This window comes from Gavialis gangeticus, unplaced genomic scaffold, assembly GCF_001723915.1.
Source record: "Gavialis gangeticus isolate Ggan-Ray unplaced genomic scaffold, GavGan_comp1, whole genome shotgun sequence".
Classification (NCBI taxonomy): domain Eukaryota; kingdom Metazoa; phylum Chordata; order Crocodylia; family Gavialidae; genus Gavialis; species Gavialis gangeticus.
This window is the reverse complement of record NW_017729006.1, coordinates 39,842,659-39,857,321: the sequence shown is the minus strand read 5'-3', so window position 1 is coordinate 39,857,321 and position 14,663 is coordinate 39,842,659. Positions and strand designations below refer to the sequence as shown.

At 40.3% G+C, this 14,663-nt stretch overlaps 1 protein-coding gene across 2 annotated transcripts in view; it reads right to left on the bottom strand.

Moving 5' to 3' along the window:
- The window catches only part of CUL1 (cullin 1), an 89,559-nt gene that overhangs the window by 44,658 nt on the left and 30,238 nt on the right, over positions 1 to 14,663 (bottom strand). For both annotated transcript variants that reach the window (XM_019509115.1, XM_019509116.1), the window contains exon 2: positions 12,930 to 13,218. In XM_019509115.1, coding sequence (XP_019364660.1) covers positions 12,930 to 13,069 — 140 coding nt within the window. In that variant the 5' untranslated portion in view covers positions 13,070 to 13,218. The remainder of the gene's footprint in view (positions 1 to 12,929; positions 13,219 to 14,663) is intronic.

Below are 14,663 nucleotides of genomic sequence, written 5' to 3'. Positions count from 1 at the left end.
CCATCTTGCGCTGCATGGTGAATTCCAGCAGGCGATGATCGCTGTCACCCAGGTGGTAGAGCACCCGCAGCCCCTCACCAGGTCGTCACCCGTGGCCAGCACCAGGTCCAACAAGGCATCTCCCCTGGTGGGGCTGTGCACCTCCTGGGTTAGATGGAGGTCCTGCATTTGTTTGCAACTTGATGCTATGTTTGTAACCAGTACTAAATCTTTCAAAACTAGAAACAATCTAGTTGGGGGAGGTACTTTAACAAAACATACTACATTATTGTGAACGATTATTGAAACATATCCCTATCAAATAATTTTCTCAAGAGATCCTAGTCCCTTCCTTGGTATTGCTCCTTGTCAAAAGACGGAGAAAATACATAAAACCTTTTCAGTGGTATCACCTGTATAGGTACAGGACTTTAAAAACTTTTCAACTTCAACTTATTAAATAAAACACATATTTATAGTTTGAAGTGGAACTATTATAAATGGATGGTAAACTGAAAAAGGAAGTCTAAACCAACATAAAGGAACTCAGATGAAGAAAATCATCAAATATGGAAAACTCTTCTGCTATCCTACATGCCACTTGCAATGCTTATATTCCCCAAAGCAACCTACACCAAACTGCAAGAAGCTGCTTTTGAACATCATATCCAACAGGGACGACAACCATATGATGTCTTGAAAAAGTAGAAAGTGATGCATAATGCCAGCTTTATAGATCACCAAACGCATCAACTTTCCCAACCTGCAAAGGCAGCGAATGATCTCAGTCAGTAGACCCTGAATACTTCCAGTACTTCTCTGTCACTACTACAGTAAACGTCAGACATGGAATTCTGTGCGTTTAGACAAGGAAAGCTTGGCTACATTACTTTGTTTGTATGGCTCTCCAAAACAAAGATTTTTTCTAAGAGCCTGACATTTTAAGATAAAACAAAGCGAGAACTATCCTACAATTCACCTGGTAAGACAAAGAACCACAGAAAAGAAGTGTGTCACTATTCTGACCACAAACTTGTCCTCGCAAATGAACAAAAGGTACAGTACTGAAAAATAGGGCATGAAGGCCTCTAGACAGTCTAGCCAAACTTACGGCAAACAGAAAAAAATAGGACCTTGAGGGACAAGTGTTGTTATGACCTTCTAGATGACTTGCACTGTAACCTAGTAAGGTCATTCAGATCCCAACTTTTCAAGGACTGGATGATTACAAGCCTCAGTTTCTTCAGTTCTGTAAAACCTAGACATGACTGGATGTATTCCCAAAGGACATAAGGTCTCCAGGACACTAAAATGCATAACTGCTATAGAGTTAATGTTTAATGAACTGACCTCATTCACAAACCATGCAAAAATATTTCAGAACATTCAGAAACTTAAAGCAACATAGCATCAATAACTACTAAAGTATTGCATACCAAATACAGATAGACACATTGAATCAATCAAAATAGAAACCACTTTTTCACTCCAATCACTTAATTAAACTCATCAAATTATCAGCCACACTGTTAGCCTATATTGCCATGGACAACTGAACTTTAGGTCAGGACACTTTCCATCACCAGTAAGACAGAAATTAGGTTTCACTAGGTCAAGGATACCAGGGCACTTGCAACCAGCATGGCAAACACAGAATCAAGCTTCATGTGGGCATGGCTACTTCTGAAGCATTTTCTCTATTTGAGAGATTTATAATGGAGGAAATTCAGTACTCCACTTGCGTAACAGAGCAGCTACTCTCCCAAATCCATGATCCCTGAATGTGCTGAAATAATCCTCTGCCAAAAGACAAACGTCTCCCCTCCCCACCTTCCCCCCAGCACACTTTGGAGTACTGTGTCATATTCAGCATACAGCACTTCAAGAAAGACGTGAACATATTTAGACAGAGTACAGCAGACAACAACAAAAATAATTAAAGAAAACATTATGTATGAGGAGAGACTTGAGATTAATTTAGAGAAGAGTAAGTACACTTGATAACAGTTTGCAAATACAAAAAAGGGCCGCTAGATACAGGATGTCATCTGACTGTTCTCTGGTCTATTAAGGATAGAATAAAATGGATGACAACTACAACAAAACACATTTAGGTTAGATCAATGCTTCTCAACCAAGGTGCCACCAGAATGGTGAGGTGAGGTGTCAGGGGATAAGCTAAGCAGATAAACACATACTGAGATCTTGTTGTCTGGCTCAGAGGTTGGTGTGCTGAGCTACTAGGGGAAAGGTTGAGAGTTCAAGTCTGGGTGTGAACCCAGAGGCTCAGCTGCAAAAGTGTGCCCCTTGTGGGTGCAAGAAAATTTAGTCTATAAGTATGTAAGGAGCAAATATTGGGAGCTAGGAGAACATATGTTCACTAGGGTGCTAGAGCAATGGCCATAAACTGTTAGAGAATAATTTTACTTCTTTGCAGTAAGGGTGACCAGAACCTGGAATAGACTTCCCAAAGAGGTGGTACAATCCCCAATCTTAAAAGTCTTTAAGAGGAGACTAGACTGACACCTTGACAGGATCATTTGATCTCAGCAGTATTCCTGCCCAGAGCAAGGCGGTTGGATTCAATGACCTTTTGAGGTCCCTTACAGCCCTTAATTTCTGTGATTCTATGCTGTCAGGCTCATCTCTGCCCAGACGATATGCCCCTCACTACCCAGCACCTCTTCAAGGGAATAAACACTAATATCTAAAAGCATTTTTGAAATTGGGTAGCACTCAATTTCATAGAAGTTATGGAGGGGTACCTTGAGCCCAATAAGGGGTGCGAGTCCAAAAAAGGTTGACAACCACTGGGTAAGATATTAGGAAGAACATTCTCTATCTTATGCAGGTTATTAAGCCTTGAAATAGATTCCCTAGAGAGATCACAGAATGCCCATCACTGAAACTCTTAGGCACAGGTTAGACAAACTGAACCTGCCTGGCCTCGTGTAGGCGCTACCTTGCCACCCGGGAGCATGTGTCCAGGGTTGGCTGTGGAAGTTGTTCTTGCGGCCTTGAACCTGGGTCATGCTCACCCCAAGGGAGACCCCAATACTTTCCTGCCATGCCTTGATCTTTCCTTTCAGTGGTGGTGCTCCCTTCTGTGGCTCCTTGTTGGTCAGGCGCTACCCCTAGCGGGTACTCTTGGGGCTCCACCTCCCCTACACCCCAGCCACGTGCCAGCTGGCTTGCCCTCCGAAGTAGCCACCTGTCCTCAATTTGGCTCCTGTTAATCTCCCTCTGTACAGGTTAGCTTTGGGACATTGGGCAGTCCCTGACAATATACTGGGTGTTCCTACTGCTACCCGCCACGCTGCCCCAGCTCCTCCAGATCCATGAATGCTGCCTGTGGCCCTAACCCCTGCCTTGGGGCTCCAGGACAATGGATGCAACTAAAATAAGTTAATGAAAAGAGAGAAAAAAGGGGAACGGGGTCTCAGACCACCCCACTCACGACTCCAGAGTCTATGACTCCTCCGTCCCTCGTCCAGCTTTGCTGCTGTCTGGTGTGGTGGCCCCTTTAACTGGCCCTAGACCCCTCCAACAGGCCCTCCCTCAAGTCCTTTTCTTGCTGCTCGTGCCGCCTGTGCTTGGTGTGGGGAACAGTTCTGCAGCCTGCTGCCTGCAGCGTTCCCCCAGCCATTTTCCCACCTCCCGCTTTTCTTTCAGCTGGGCAGCACTTCTTTATGATGCCATCTGCCTGCACTGCTCCCAGCCATAGATAAAAGCAGCTGATGAATCGTATGTGCGTTCCCTCATCCGGTGCAACTTTCCCTGAAAAAGGTAAGTTCACCCTGTCTTCAGGGCTTCTCTTTGTCTTGGCAGGTTGGCTCTGCCCTGGGTCCTGCCACGGGAGGAGTCTCCTGGCCCTTTACCTTCGGCCCCTGGGACACAAATGTCTGTCTGGAATTCTTTAGAAAGAAATGATCCTCCCTTAAGCAGTGTTGTTAAACTTGATGACCTCTGGAGGTCCCTTTTAGCTGTACTTATCTGTGATTGTATAACTGTATAATCACACAACGAAAGTATTTTACTTAGTTTGAAACTCACATTTTCATTCATTTTGACTTTTATGTATAAACAAATCTATACCTATAGCATTCTCTCTTTAGTGTGGTCCAGCAGAAGGTTTTCCTGTACAACACGCCCCCCCATATATTAAACACACGATATGTATAAAAAAGAATGCTCTCTCATGTGCCATCCTTGTTTACAATCTGTATCCCCATCTGCTAAAGCCAACCACTGACAGGAAGATTGATGGATTCAAAACAAAATCCCAAGTGCAGTGCATGTAATCAATCTGTAAGTACATCACAGGCAGCCTGAATATCACAAGGAGAGTTCTATAAAAAGGATTCCTGCCTTAGCGAAAGCAAAACCTAGTTCTACAACAGCAACATGCTTTAGAAGCCACACACATATTCAAGGCCCTACTTTTATGCTGAAATTAAAGCTGTATAGAAACCAGCTATGGTGTTGTTACACATTTTGAAATACTAACTTTATAGCTGGTTACCTATTCTTGTAGCTGTCTAGTCATTTTTATCATGTGATAATTACTTTGCACATGTGCCCAGTCTAACTTCATTGCACAATTAACCAATTAATTGCATAACATATGTAATGTGTAGCAGAGGCCCAAATGGCTACCAGGAAACATCAAGAGATGCTTTTCTGCACTTCCATCCAATCGCTTACAAGTCATACTGAAAGGACAACACAATTCTGCAGTGGGATGTTCTGTAGTGATATGTAGTAAAGTAATTAAACTTCCCCCTCCCCCAAAACTATCTGCCCAGCTACTAACCACCAAGGTCTGATCCAGTAACATACTAAGCACCTTCTGAAAGGTAACAGTAATCTTCAATTCCCACTACTTCAAAACAGACATTTATAGTGCTTTGCAAAATTAGGATTCACTCTAAATTACATATGCATTGCCCCTGTAAATTAGAGGAATATATTTTAGCATAAGAAAAAAAAAAAAATACACGGTGGAAAAATGAGACCACAAAAAAAAGCTACCAAACTTCATTCAAATCAACGTGATTCAGAATTTAGAGTCAACTTGAGTTTCTCACACTTTTTCAATTTGCCTATAAAAAACGATAATCACAAGCTACCAACAGATAAAATTCATCTTTAGCACTTGCATGTTTACTTTTGTCTGTTTGCAGTGCTTCCGATACAACCTTACTAATCAATAAAACTTGCTTATAGGAAGGGGTCCACCAGTATATCCATTGGTTATCAGATCAGCACCAATAAAAAGAGAACATTATCAGCTTTTATGGTCATTATGCCCATAGCACCGTGGCGTGCATGGTTCGGTCCCCACACGTCTCTGCCAGCCCGAGCCCATGGCAGGCTACAGGTCCCAGGAAGCAATGGGAGAAAGAGGGGGGTGCCAGGGAGTGGTTATAGAGCTCCATACTCAGCAGCAAAGGGACCTTTACTGGCTCCTTCTGCTGCTGCCACAGCAATGCCGTGTGTGCAGCAGGGGCCCGAGCACCAGGGCTGCCTTGGAGATGTTGGGCTTCATGTAAGCAGGGTGAGGCACTGCACAAGGGGCATTCCAGTACGGAAGGCACTGAGCTTGGCTGCACAGGGCCCACCAGCACTGAGGCAGCAACATGCTCTGGGGCTTCAAACATGCCTGGCACTGCAGTTCGCACAAAGGTGGCAACATGGGCTGCATGGAAAGCAGGGCTGCGAGTAATAGCCATGAGTGAGGGGGCAACTTGCATGGGAATAAGATGGTTACTTCCTTCCTTATTGGGGGGCCAGAGCAGACAAGAGGCATGTGTGCATGCATAACACAAAATAAACAAAAAAAGGTTTTCTAATGTCAGTAGTTTAAAATGCCTTGCACCATTACTAAATATCGGTTATCAGATTGGCATTGGTCTATATGATTGGTTAATCATCTACTATTGGCATTGGCAAGAAAATCTTTATTGGTGCATCCTGCTTATAGCAGAAGATAGAGCTTCCCAGAGACCAGTCTGTGGCATGCATGCTCACAGGAACATCTCAGAGTTTACCACCTACTTGCTCCAAATGAAAAGCAAGTTTCTATACTACTGTCTCGACAATACACAAAATAGAACAGACTTTAAAAAACTCTGCCAAAAGGACTACAAACAATTCTTGTATAGCAAAGAGTGTAGGCACAAACATGTTAGTCATGTGACTTAAAACACAGTCATGCCACTTAATACCTACAATGCATTCATATATTGAAAGTACTTGCATAAAACAAACTGATTACAGGCCTTCATCAAAGCTAGAGAAATGGACTAAAAGGCATAAATAAATACAATTAAACCTTAACAAAAACTCTCTAATAAACTGCTAATACATTTGACAGAAATTAACAAACCTGAGAAAGCTGGTTTAAGAAACAGGATGGAACAGATAGGTAAAACTGAAAAGACCTGGAAGAAAAAGAAGTTAAACAAGGTAATACAGATATGGTAAAGAAACTATAGAGAAGGTTCTTCAAAATGAGTAAGCATGCTGATAAGAATGTCAAATTATTTCAACACAGAAGTTTCCTATTCATTTCAGGTAGCCCCTATGTAAGGGGCTTTGTTACTTCATATGAGCCAGTGTTGGGCTCTTTATTATATTAGGAACTGGCCCACCAAAAAATAATGGCTGTGGTAAAGACAGACACAGAAGATACTACACTTTTAAGAAATTACTAGGGAATTAGAAACATTTAAATTCTGTTAAATAATTTTCCAGGAACAATACAGTTTATTTCATTTTTAGAGACAATCTTTCAGAAAACTTACGTTAAAATTAAATTATCAATTACTGATAAATTCAACTCAAAGATTATGTTGCATGAAAACAAGCAAATAATGCCACTGTAAACAATAAGAGAAATGAAAGTTTACATGATTTTTATAATACTCCCAACAATTCAAGCAGTTGAGAGAATTTTGATCACATTTCAAGAGTTAGGAACTTCCCCAAATAATTCACTTTCAAAGAGAGTTAACAAAGCTGCAGCACAAGTTCAAAGTTGTAATATGAGCCAGTAATATGGCTTAAGAAAAAATACATTTCAAGCTATCCTATAACAAGATTTGCCAGGAACCCATATTAATGCATCCAGGCATTATCATGAAATAAGATCCCTCCCCAACAGTAGTTCTTTAAAAATAAAACAGAACAGCACATAAAAACACCCCTGCCCCCCTAAAAGCCATATTTGACTCTGTTACTTTTCCACAAGGCCAATAAAATACTTAACTATATATAATATTATTAAACTATTACAAAACCAGTCCTGTTTTACATATGGAATAGAGGACAGAGAGTGAAAACACTCAAAGGATTTGTTTAGAGTATCAATGATGGTGATGGGATTAGACTCCAAACCAAATGCTCAGTTCTCCACACACTGGAAATTGGAAGTTTGCACTATGCAGTGCAAAATCCAAAGTGGTTTATGGGAAAGTCTAAATTGAGTGGAAAGAAAGTGCTTGAAGGGATCCTGTATCTGTCAGAGGAATACAGAATGACTCTTTATAGCACACACCTTATAATGTCATATTTCCTTGTAACCCCACATTCCAGTATGCATCTATAAGTACTTGGCTATATAGATGTATTTGAACAGGAGAAAAACTATAGTATTTCATACTGCATGTGTTAGGGTATTAAAGTACTAAAAAGAACTATAACTTCAAAACGTCTTGAGTTTGTAAGTTTCAAACTCTCAGAATCAACATGGCAGTAGCTGTTTTTCCACTGAATAGTCTTGTTTTTTTAAAAAGCAAATAATACATCAAGTGATCAACATAGGAGTCAAATGAGAGGAAAAAAACAAAAGGTTGTGTAGTTACTTCTAACTGAAGAAAAAATTAATATATTATATGGCTACACATAATTTTACCTCCAAGCATTTGTTTTTGAAGTTGCCTAGGATAAAGCACACATTATGCATTTCATTATCTGATGCAACACATTCTTTCCATATGTAAATGCATACATGTTTATTTTAACCTTCAGGATTCCCGGAACGCATATAATGGCACATATTCAGAGATCAATGAAACATCGTATACTCCTCTTATAAAGAATGGATACCAATGGGTAACAAAATACTAACTGCTGCAATGTCTCTAGGGTAATCCCAAACTATTTACTAGCCAAGTATACAGCCCACTTGAAGTGGAGTCACTTTGGCAGAAAGGCAAACAAATGTGCAGGGTTAGCCTGCTTAGCTGAACTTCTTACCATATTTTGTCTACATAGGGCCCTCACAGTTCAATAGCATGTGGAGTGAGGCAACAGGAGATGCTTTTAGTTTTAAAAAAGTACTCTCTCTCTACTTTACTACACTATGCAGCTGTACAGTACATTATATCATTTGTCAAGAACAGAAGAAACATCATAGGAGAACAATCTTTTTTTTAATCTCTTCACTAATGATGTTTTTCTGATTGTTTGAAAACATCAGTAATAGGTAACAATTGGGTTTCAAGAGCCATGTCAGAAATGATCTTCCAGAATTACCTGAAAAACAACTGAAGCATTGGGTGATCCTGAATCTGAAGTACTAACAAACACTATAGCTTCATATTATCAGACAGTAATTGAGGACTAGGTAGATATAATGCATTAGTACTGCAGAACTGTAGTTTCTAGAGGTCTTCCATTTTGCATTAAACTGACCCCAAGCAGTCCAGTGGAACCCATTTTGCAAGTGTCATAAGAAAGAAATGGGAGCATGAGAAACTGCCCAAGGCAGCTTGAATGATATACTGTGCATGTTGACCACTTACTCAGACAAGTCTCTTACTGGTATCATATTAATCTGGCGGTAAAAAAAAAAAAAAATGTGTTTTACTTTTTAATTTAGAAATAGCATATCCCTGGTTCTTTTCATTAACTCTAAATACATCCATTTTAAAAATATTAATTCACAGGAGGTAGGTTTATTTGAAACTTAGTATGACAGACGGTGATAAAAATTTATGACAAGGCTGCAGTAACAAGGCTACTTGTCCAATACGCTAATATTTTCATTTAAACTTTTATTTTCTAATGCCTGTTAAAGAAGTAAAGAAGGAACATGGAGAGCACAGTCCGGTTGGGGGGCAGGGGCAGCATGCAAGGGAGATCTAGCTGTGTGGTTTCACGGGAGTGCAGGGCAGACCACACCACATGCACCACCATCCCCACAACTTACATTCTGCTCCAGCTTTGGGCCCAGAGATGCTGCTGCTGCTTCTGCCCAGCCAGGCAGGATGGGGCCAGGCCATGGCCACCACTGCTGACTGCACCAGAGCCAGAGCAGAGCAGCAGCAAATATGCAACAGAGAAGGCTGCGTGGGAGGTTAGTAGGTGACAGGTTCAAGCACAGGCACAGGGGGTCAGGCATGGAGCATGGGGGGCAGGTGGTATATGGCAGGACGAATGGAGGAAATATGGTAGGGACAAACGGTAGGCATGGTAGGCATGGGGCTGGGGGGGGAAGGGAGGGTCTGGCCCCTCATCCCTCCTGCCACTGCTTTCTCCACAGCAACGGGAGGATGAATTTAAAGATAGCCCCCCTCCCCCCAATAATTACATTCTATCCATGGAAAATTATAATAAATGTATATATTTTCTATCTATTAAATCTAATTATTGTGGGGGAAAGGTCATCTTAAATTCAAAGTCATCTTGGATTTGGGTAAATACAGTGCACTTATTTATTCCAGTTGTACAAAGAAGAAAGTCACTCCCCATTTGTCGACAAACCTTGGCATGAATTTGTTCATGATGGCCTGAATTACTTTTCCCTTGATACGAGGTAGAAGAGACCTACAAGTTAAACAAACCACTTTAAGCTGTAACATTTACACACTGGGTTTTTGCCTACAGATTTCAAAGATGTCTCACTGTGAAAGCACTAAGATGTATATCTACCCCTTGTCGAAAGTATCTGATGTGATTTTGTTACTGAAGGAACAAGAGGGTCAAATAATGCTTCCATCTGAATGCTGACTTGATTCACTATATCAAGTAAAACAGTACCTATTTTAGCATGGTTAACTACTTCATGTCTCTGCAAGGAACGATATTCTGAGCTAGCTAGCAATGAACAGTCATGCTCAGGTTTTGCATAGGATTCCATCCTGCTTAAGCTTTAGACCCATTAGTACTAGAAAGAACATGAACTTCTTGATAATTTGAAGGCAAAACATAATATAGAAAAATTATGTTTAGAGAACTTGTTACATGGAAGAAAAATCCTACCTTTTTGAGCAGCACAGACTGTGCGTGCGCCAAAGGCCACAGGTGCAACTAAAGGCATCATGAGATCTGATGCATGATTCCCACAACTGCACTTCCTGCCATGACACCAATGAATGGCAAGAGGTGTGACTGGGGGGGGGGGGGGGGGGGGTCCCAAGCTTCCTGAGATCTTGATCCGAGGCTTTCCCTGCTCCAGTCCCCTGGCTAGGAGCCCCAGGGGCACACAATGGACCCCTGAGGCTGGGAACTGTCAGATGATTGGGGCTCCCAGCTCCAGGGGTACACCAAATCAGCTGATGGGGCCCCAAGCAGCAGGAGCACACGGTACACCCCATGGCTGGGAGCCTAGATCAGCTGACAGCTCCCAGCCACAGAGGACACACTGGGTGCCTAGGCTGGCCACACGCTCAATTAACATCATGAAAGGAACCAGCTGAAGTTATTACACATACCTTGTGTAGTAACTTTGTGGCTTATTCCTGGTTTTATCAAACTATTAACTGCATTAATATGTGGCCAGATAACTACTTAAGTCTTGTTTAACTGGTTAATTACATCTCAAGTATAAGCGTGTGCCAGGGTCCTATAGAGAGGATATGCTATATAAATAGAAAATTCCTGTTTCTAAACAAAATCCTAAATTCTCTAGTAGGAAACAGGAATAAAGAATCTGCTTAAGAAAGAAGTCACAAGACACTGCCCCAAGTAACTATTTAGATAACAGGAGACAAGAACACTCCATTCCTATCAGTGTGTTACTGTAGCAGAAAGACTCGATATTTTTATTACTAAATCTAATGACCTAGGAAACTACCAAACATGCTGAAGACACTCAAAAGAGAACATGCTATTTCTACCACACTTCACTTCCTTAAGATTTCTACCGCACACTTTATCAGTTGTAGATTTTCCTTTTTAGTCAAGAATGCACCAGTCTGTCCCTGGTTTATGACCATCACAAAATAAAGCTGGTGCTGGAAAGTATTAGCCTCTAAGGGTTCCTGTACATGTTTGGGGGTAATTACACCACATTGGAGCAGTCTTGATTAATCGGGTTTGTTGGAGTGTACCAATTATCACACTCCAGCCAGCCCCTGTGTCTCATGTATCAGCATCCCTGCGTTTCAAAATGGTAGCAGGGGCGGTTTAAGCGCAATGCCCCCGTTTTGAAGTGCGCGGAAGCTGATACATGAGATGCTGTGGGCACTTTAGAGTGGTGCTCTAATTAAAGTGTCCCTGTCCCCCCACCAAGCATGTGTAAAAACGCCTAAAGGTTTCACTCAAAATTTGTAAGCCAAATCTTGAATCTTCTATATTCAACTTTTACACCTACTACTGAAAGACATTTTGCATTACACCAAAGAACATGAGTTATTGCTACCAATTGGGAATATGAATCCACAGTTCAGAAGATTATAAATACAACTTTCTCTCTGAAGCTATAATTGTAGAACAGTAGATATGTTAGATGGACATTTTCCTACCTTCTTGTGAATCCAAAGCACTAGCAAACTTGTATCACAGACTTCAGTCCCTCCACCATCCTTTTCCAAGTTTTGAACTTTATATCCACCAGTTAAAACTACTGAATCTTACAAACAGGACTGAAATCTGACAAATAATTTCTCAAATTACAAAGCAGTTTAAAGAAATTTTAACAAAGGTCAATTTGGGTATTGGACCTGCCTGCTTCTGCAGGTTTTAAGATTCTAAACCTTAATCTATCAAGGAACATAACATTTGATTAAAGAAATAAACAAAAAATGTTCACTTACCAAATATTACTTTTTAATAGTTTCTCTCTAACTTGTTGGCATCCTTGTTTTATGAAGCACCTGCCTTAAATATAAGCTTTGAGGGTAAACAGGATAGGTGGAAGACCTGACCTTATTCTCTAAACCTTCTTCAAAAGCCATCTGTGCGCTTGTGAAAAGTATAAGCACATACCACACATTTCTCTCTTCAAAACAAAGGCCAGAAGGTACATTCTTAGTAATAAGCTTTTTGTCTCTCTCTACCGTACGTGACAGAAGCTTCTCTGAATAGCATCCCTCTGGATGGGAACATTTTCCTCCAATATAATACTCCAAACATCAGGCCAGCATACACATTAAAACAAATCTCATACTAGTTTGACTCTCTCATTGGAAAATGGGTAATCTAAGAAAGAAAAAAAAAAATTCAAAAGAACTCGTCCAGAACTCTGCATTGAAAACTGTAAAACTGATTTTAGAATTCAGGAGACAGGGGTACTACCCATATGGTTCACCTGCCCCACTACAAGAAAGGCTTACAATAATTGGACGCTGTTTATGACAAGTTACAGTTACAGCAGCAGCTCTTTACTACGTTAACTTGTTAATGTTAACAGCAAGAACCACCTGACATTTTACAGGTAAACACAAATTATAAAACATGCTGCATAATTTTTGAGACAGCATATTTAACCTAAATGCATTGTGCCACGCTTTTCTTTTACCAGTGACTGACCATTGCTATTTCTTTGCTGCAGTGAAATAAAAAAAAAAAAAAAAGAGTCAGCCGTTCTGAAACTTGAGGTTAAAAAACAAAACAAACACCAAAGTTAACAAAACAACATAAATTTAAGATGTAATTTCAGCTACTAACAGTAGAAGAAATATCAACTGACTTATTTTTTCTTAGGAAAGCATGCATTAGGATACGTGTAGAGTTCCATGTATCTGGACTTTGCCATACTTTGTCTGGTGTAAACTTGTTGAATTCCAGCTCTGAGATCATCCCATATCTGGTCAAGACCAATCTGTTTAAGTCCATGTGGGTTCTGACTCCTATTCGATGACATTTTGGGTTCCCTGTGAAGTCTTCCAGTGCAGCAGTTTGAGATCTGGTTATTCCTCCATCAGAAGTTAAGCAACATTCTAAGTTGAGGTTGCAATCATTCAAAAGAGATATTTTTTACATATGAAAAGTATTGTCCCCTTGCAAGATAACCTGCCAAAAAATAAGGAAAAAGCCACATATCATACACTGCTATACCATTCATTTTCATCAGCTATTAGAACAAAAGTTATACATCTTTAATAGGAAATGCTGCATCTTATCAGTAAAACCAACTGTATACCACTAAAGCTACCACTAATGGAACACAATAATTGCTTTCATCATACTAGTCACTGTCCTGGCACTTCAAAAATAAATAAATAAAATACAAAAAAACCCCCAACAGCTTTACAACCTGAATTCACACCAAAAAGTGTCAACAAACAGATTAAGTTGTAAATATAGATTTGTAGGATGTTCACCAAGCTTAAGGAAAAATTTTGAAAGACAACCATACTATTACCCAAACAATATACTGAATTTTAGAAGCAACCAATGCTGATCTGCAATAACCACTTGTACTAAAGGCCTGTGTAACATTTATCATGGACCCAAAATATTCACAAAAATAACTGCATCTGAATGGATTTCCTGACTTGCTTACTGATTTTAAATTTCTTAAGATTCATGAAATATAGATGATACACACACAGGTCCACAGAAAACAAAAGTTAGTTAACCTGAAAGAAAACCATGCTAATGTTATCTGAGAGCTCTTAGATCCTTATCTGCTCCTATTTTCAAGAGTTTTGTTTTTCCTTTTTGAGGATGCTTTTTGGTTTGACAACATTTACTAACATGGTAGTCTGAAGAGAAGAGATCTGGAAATACCCAAGACAGACAAAGCAATCTTCCAGTTCAGCACTCTATGACAAGCTATGTCACCAGGCCCTAGGGCATCTCCCATGACAAAGCTGGAAGAGGGTGGAATTCTAGAAACTTTAAGTTAATGATAACTACTTCACTGCTAATAAGAAAGCAAAAAAGTTACTCCCAATGCAAGACTCTCCCAGCAGCTGACACTAAATTAATAAAACTGATTTTCCCTCCCAACCGTGGTAAAATTGCTACACTTCAGCCTACCCCAGAGGTTTATGACAATGCACTGCTTAATGAACTTCCAGAAGCATTAGTAAAGATTCAGAGTTAACCAAGAAATACTAAGTATTTTTAATATTTTGTCATCACAGGCTATCCCAGGTCCTAGATCCTCTCAAAACTTTTGATCTTAAAAAATTCTGTAGAACAACTGATTTCTGAAGCTCTGGTTGAGCTAATGGACAGCAGTCACCTTGAACAGTATCTATCTTGTTACTTAATGGAACAAGCAGCCATTAATTAATTAAAATGCATTTAAATTAAAAAAAAAAGGTATGGAAAATGAGATGAAAGGAAAAGGCGGATCAACAAGAGAGGAGACAGCAGGACTCATAGGGTAGGAGTTTACTCTTGTATATTGTGGGAGGGTGAGGGTATGGGGGGTGGGCATAGGTTTGTGGGTGTGTATGTGGGATGTGGGGGAGGGTGTGAGGGTGTGTATGGATATGTCGTGTGGG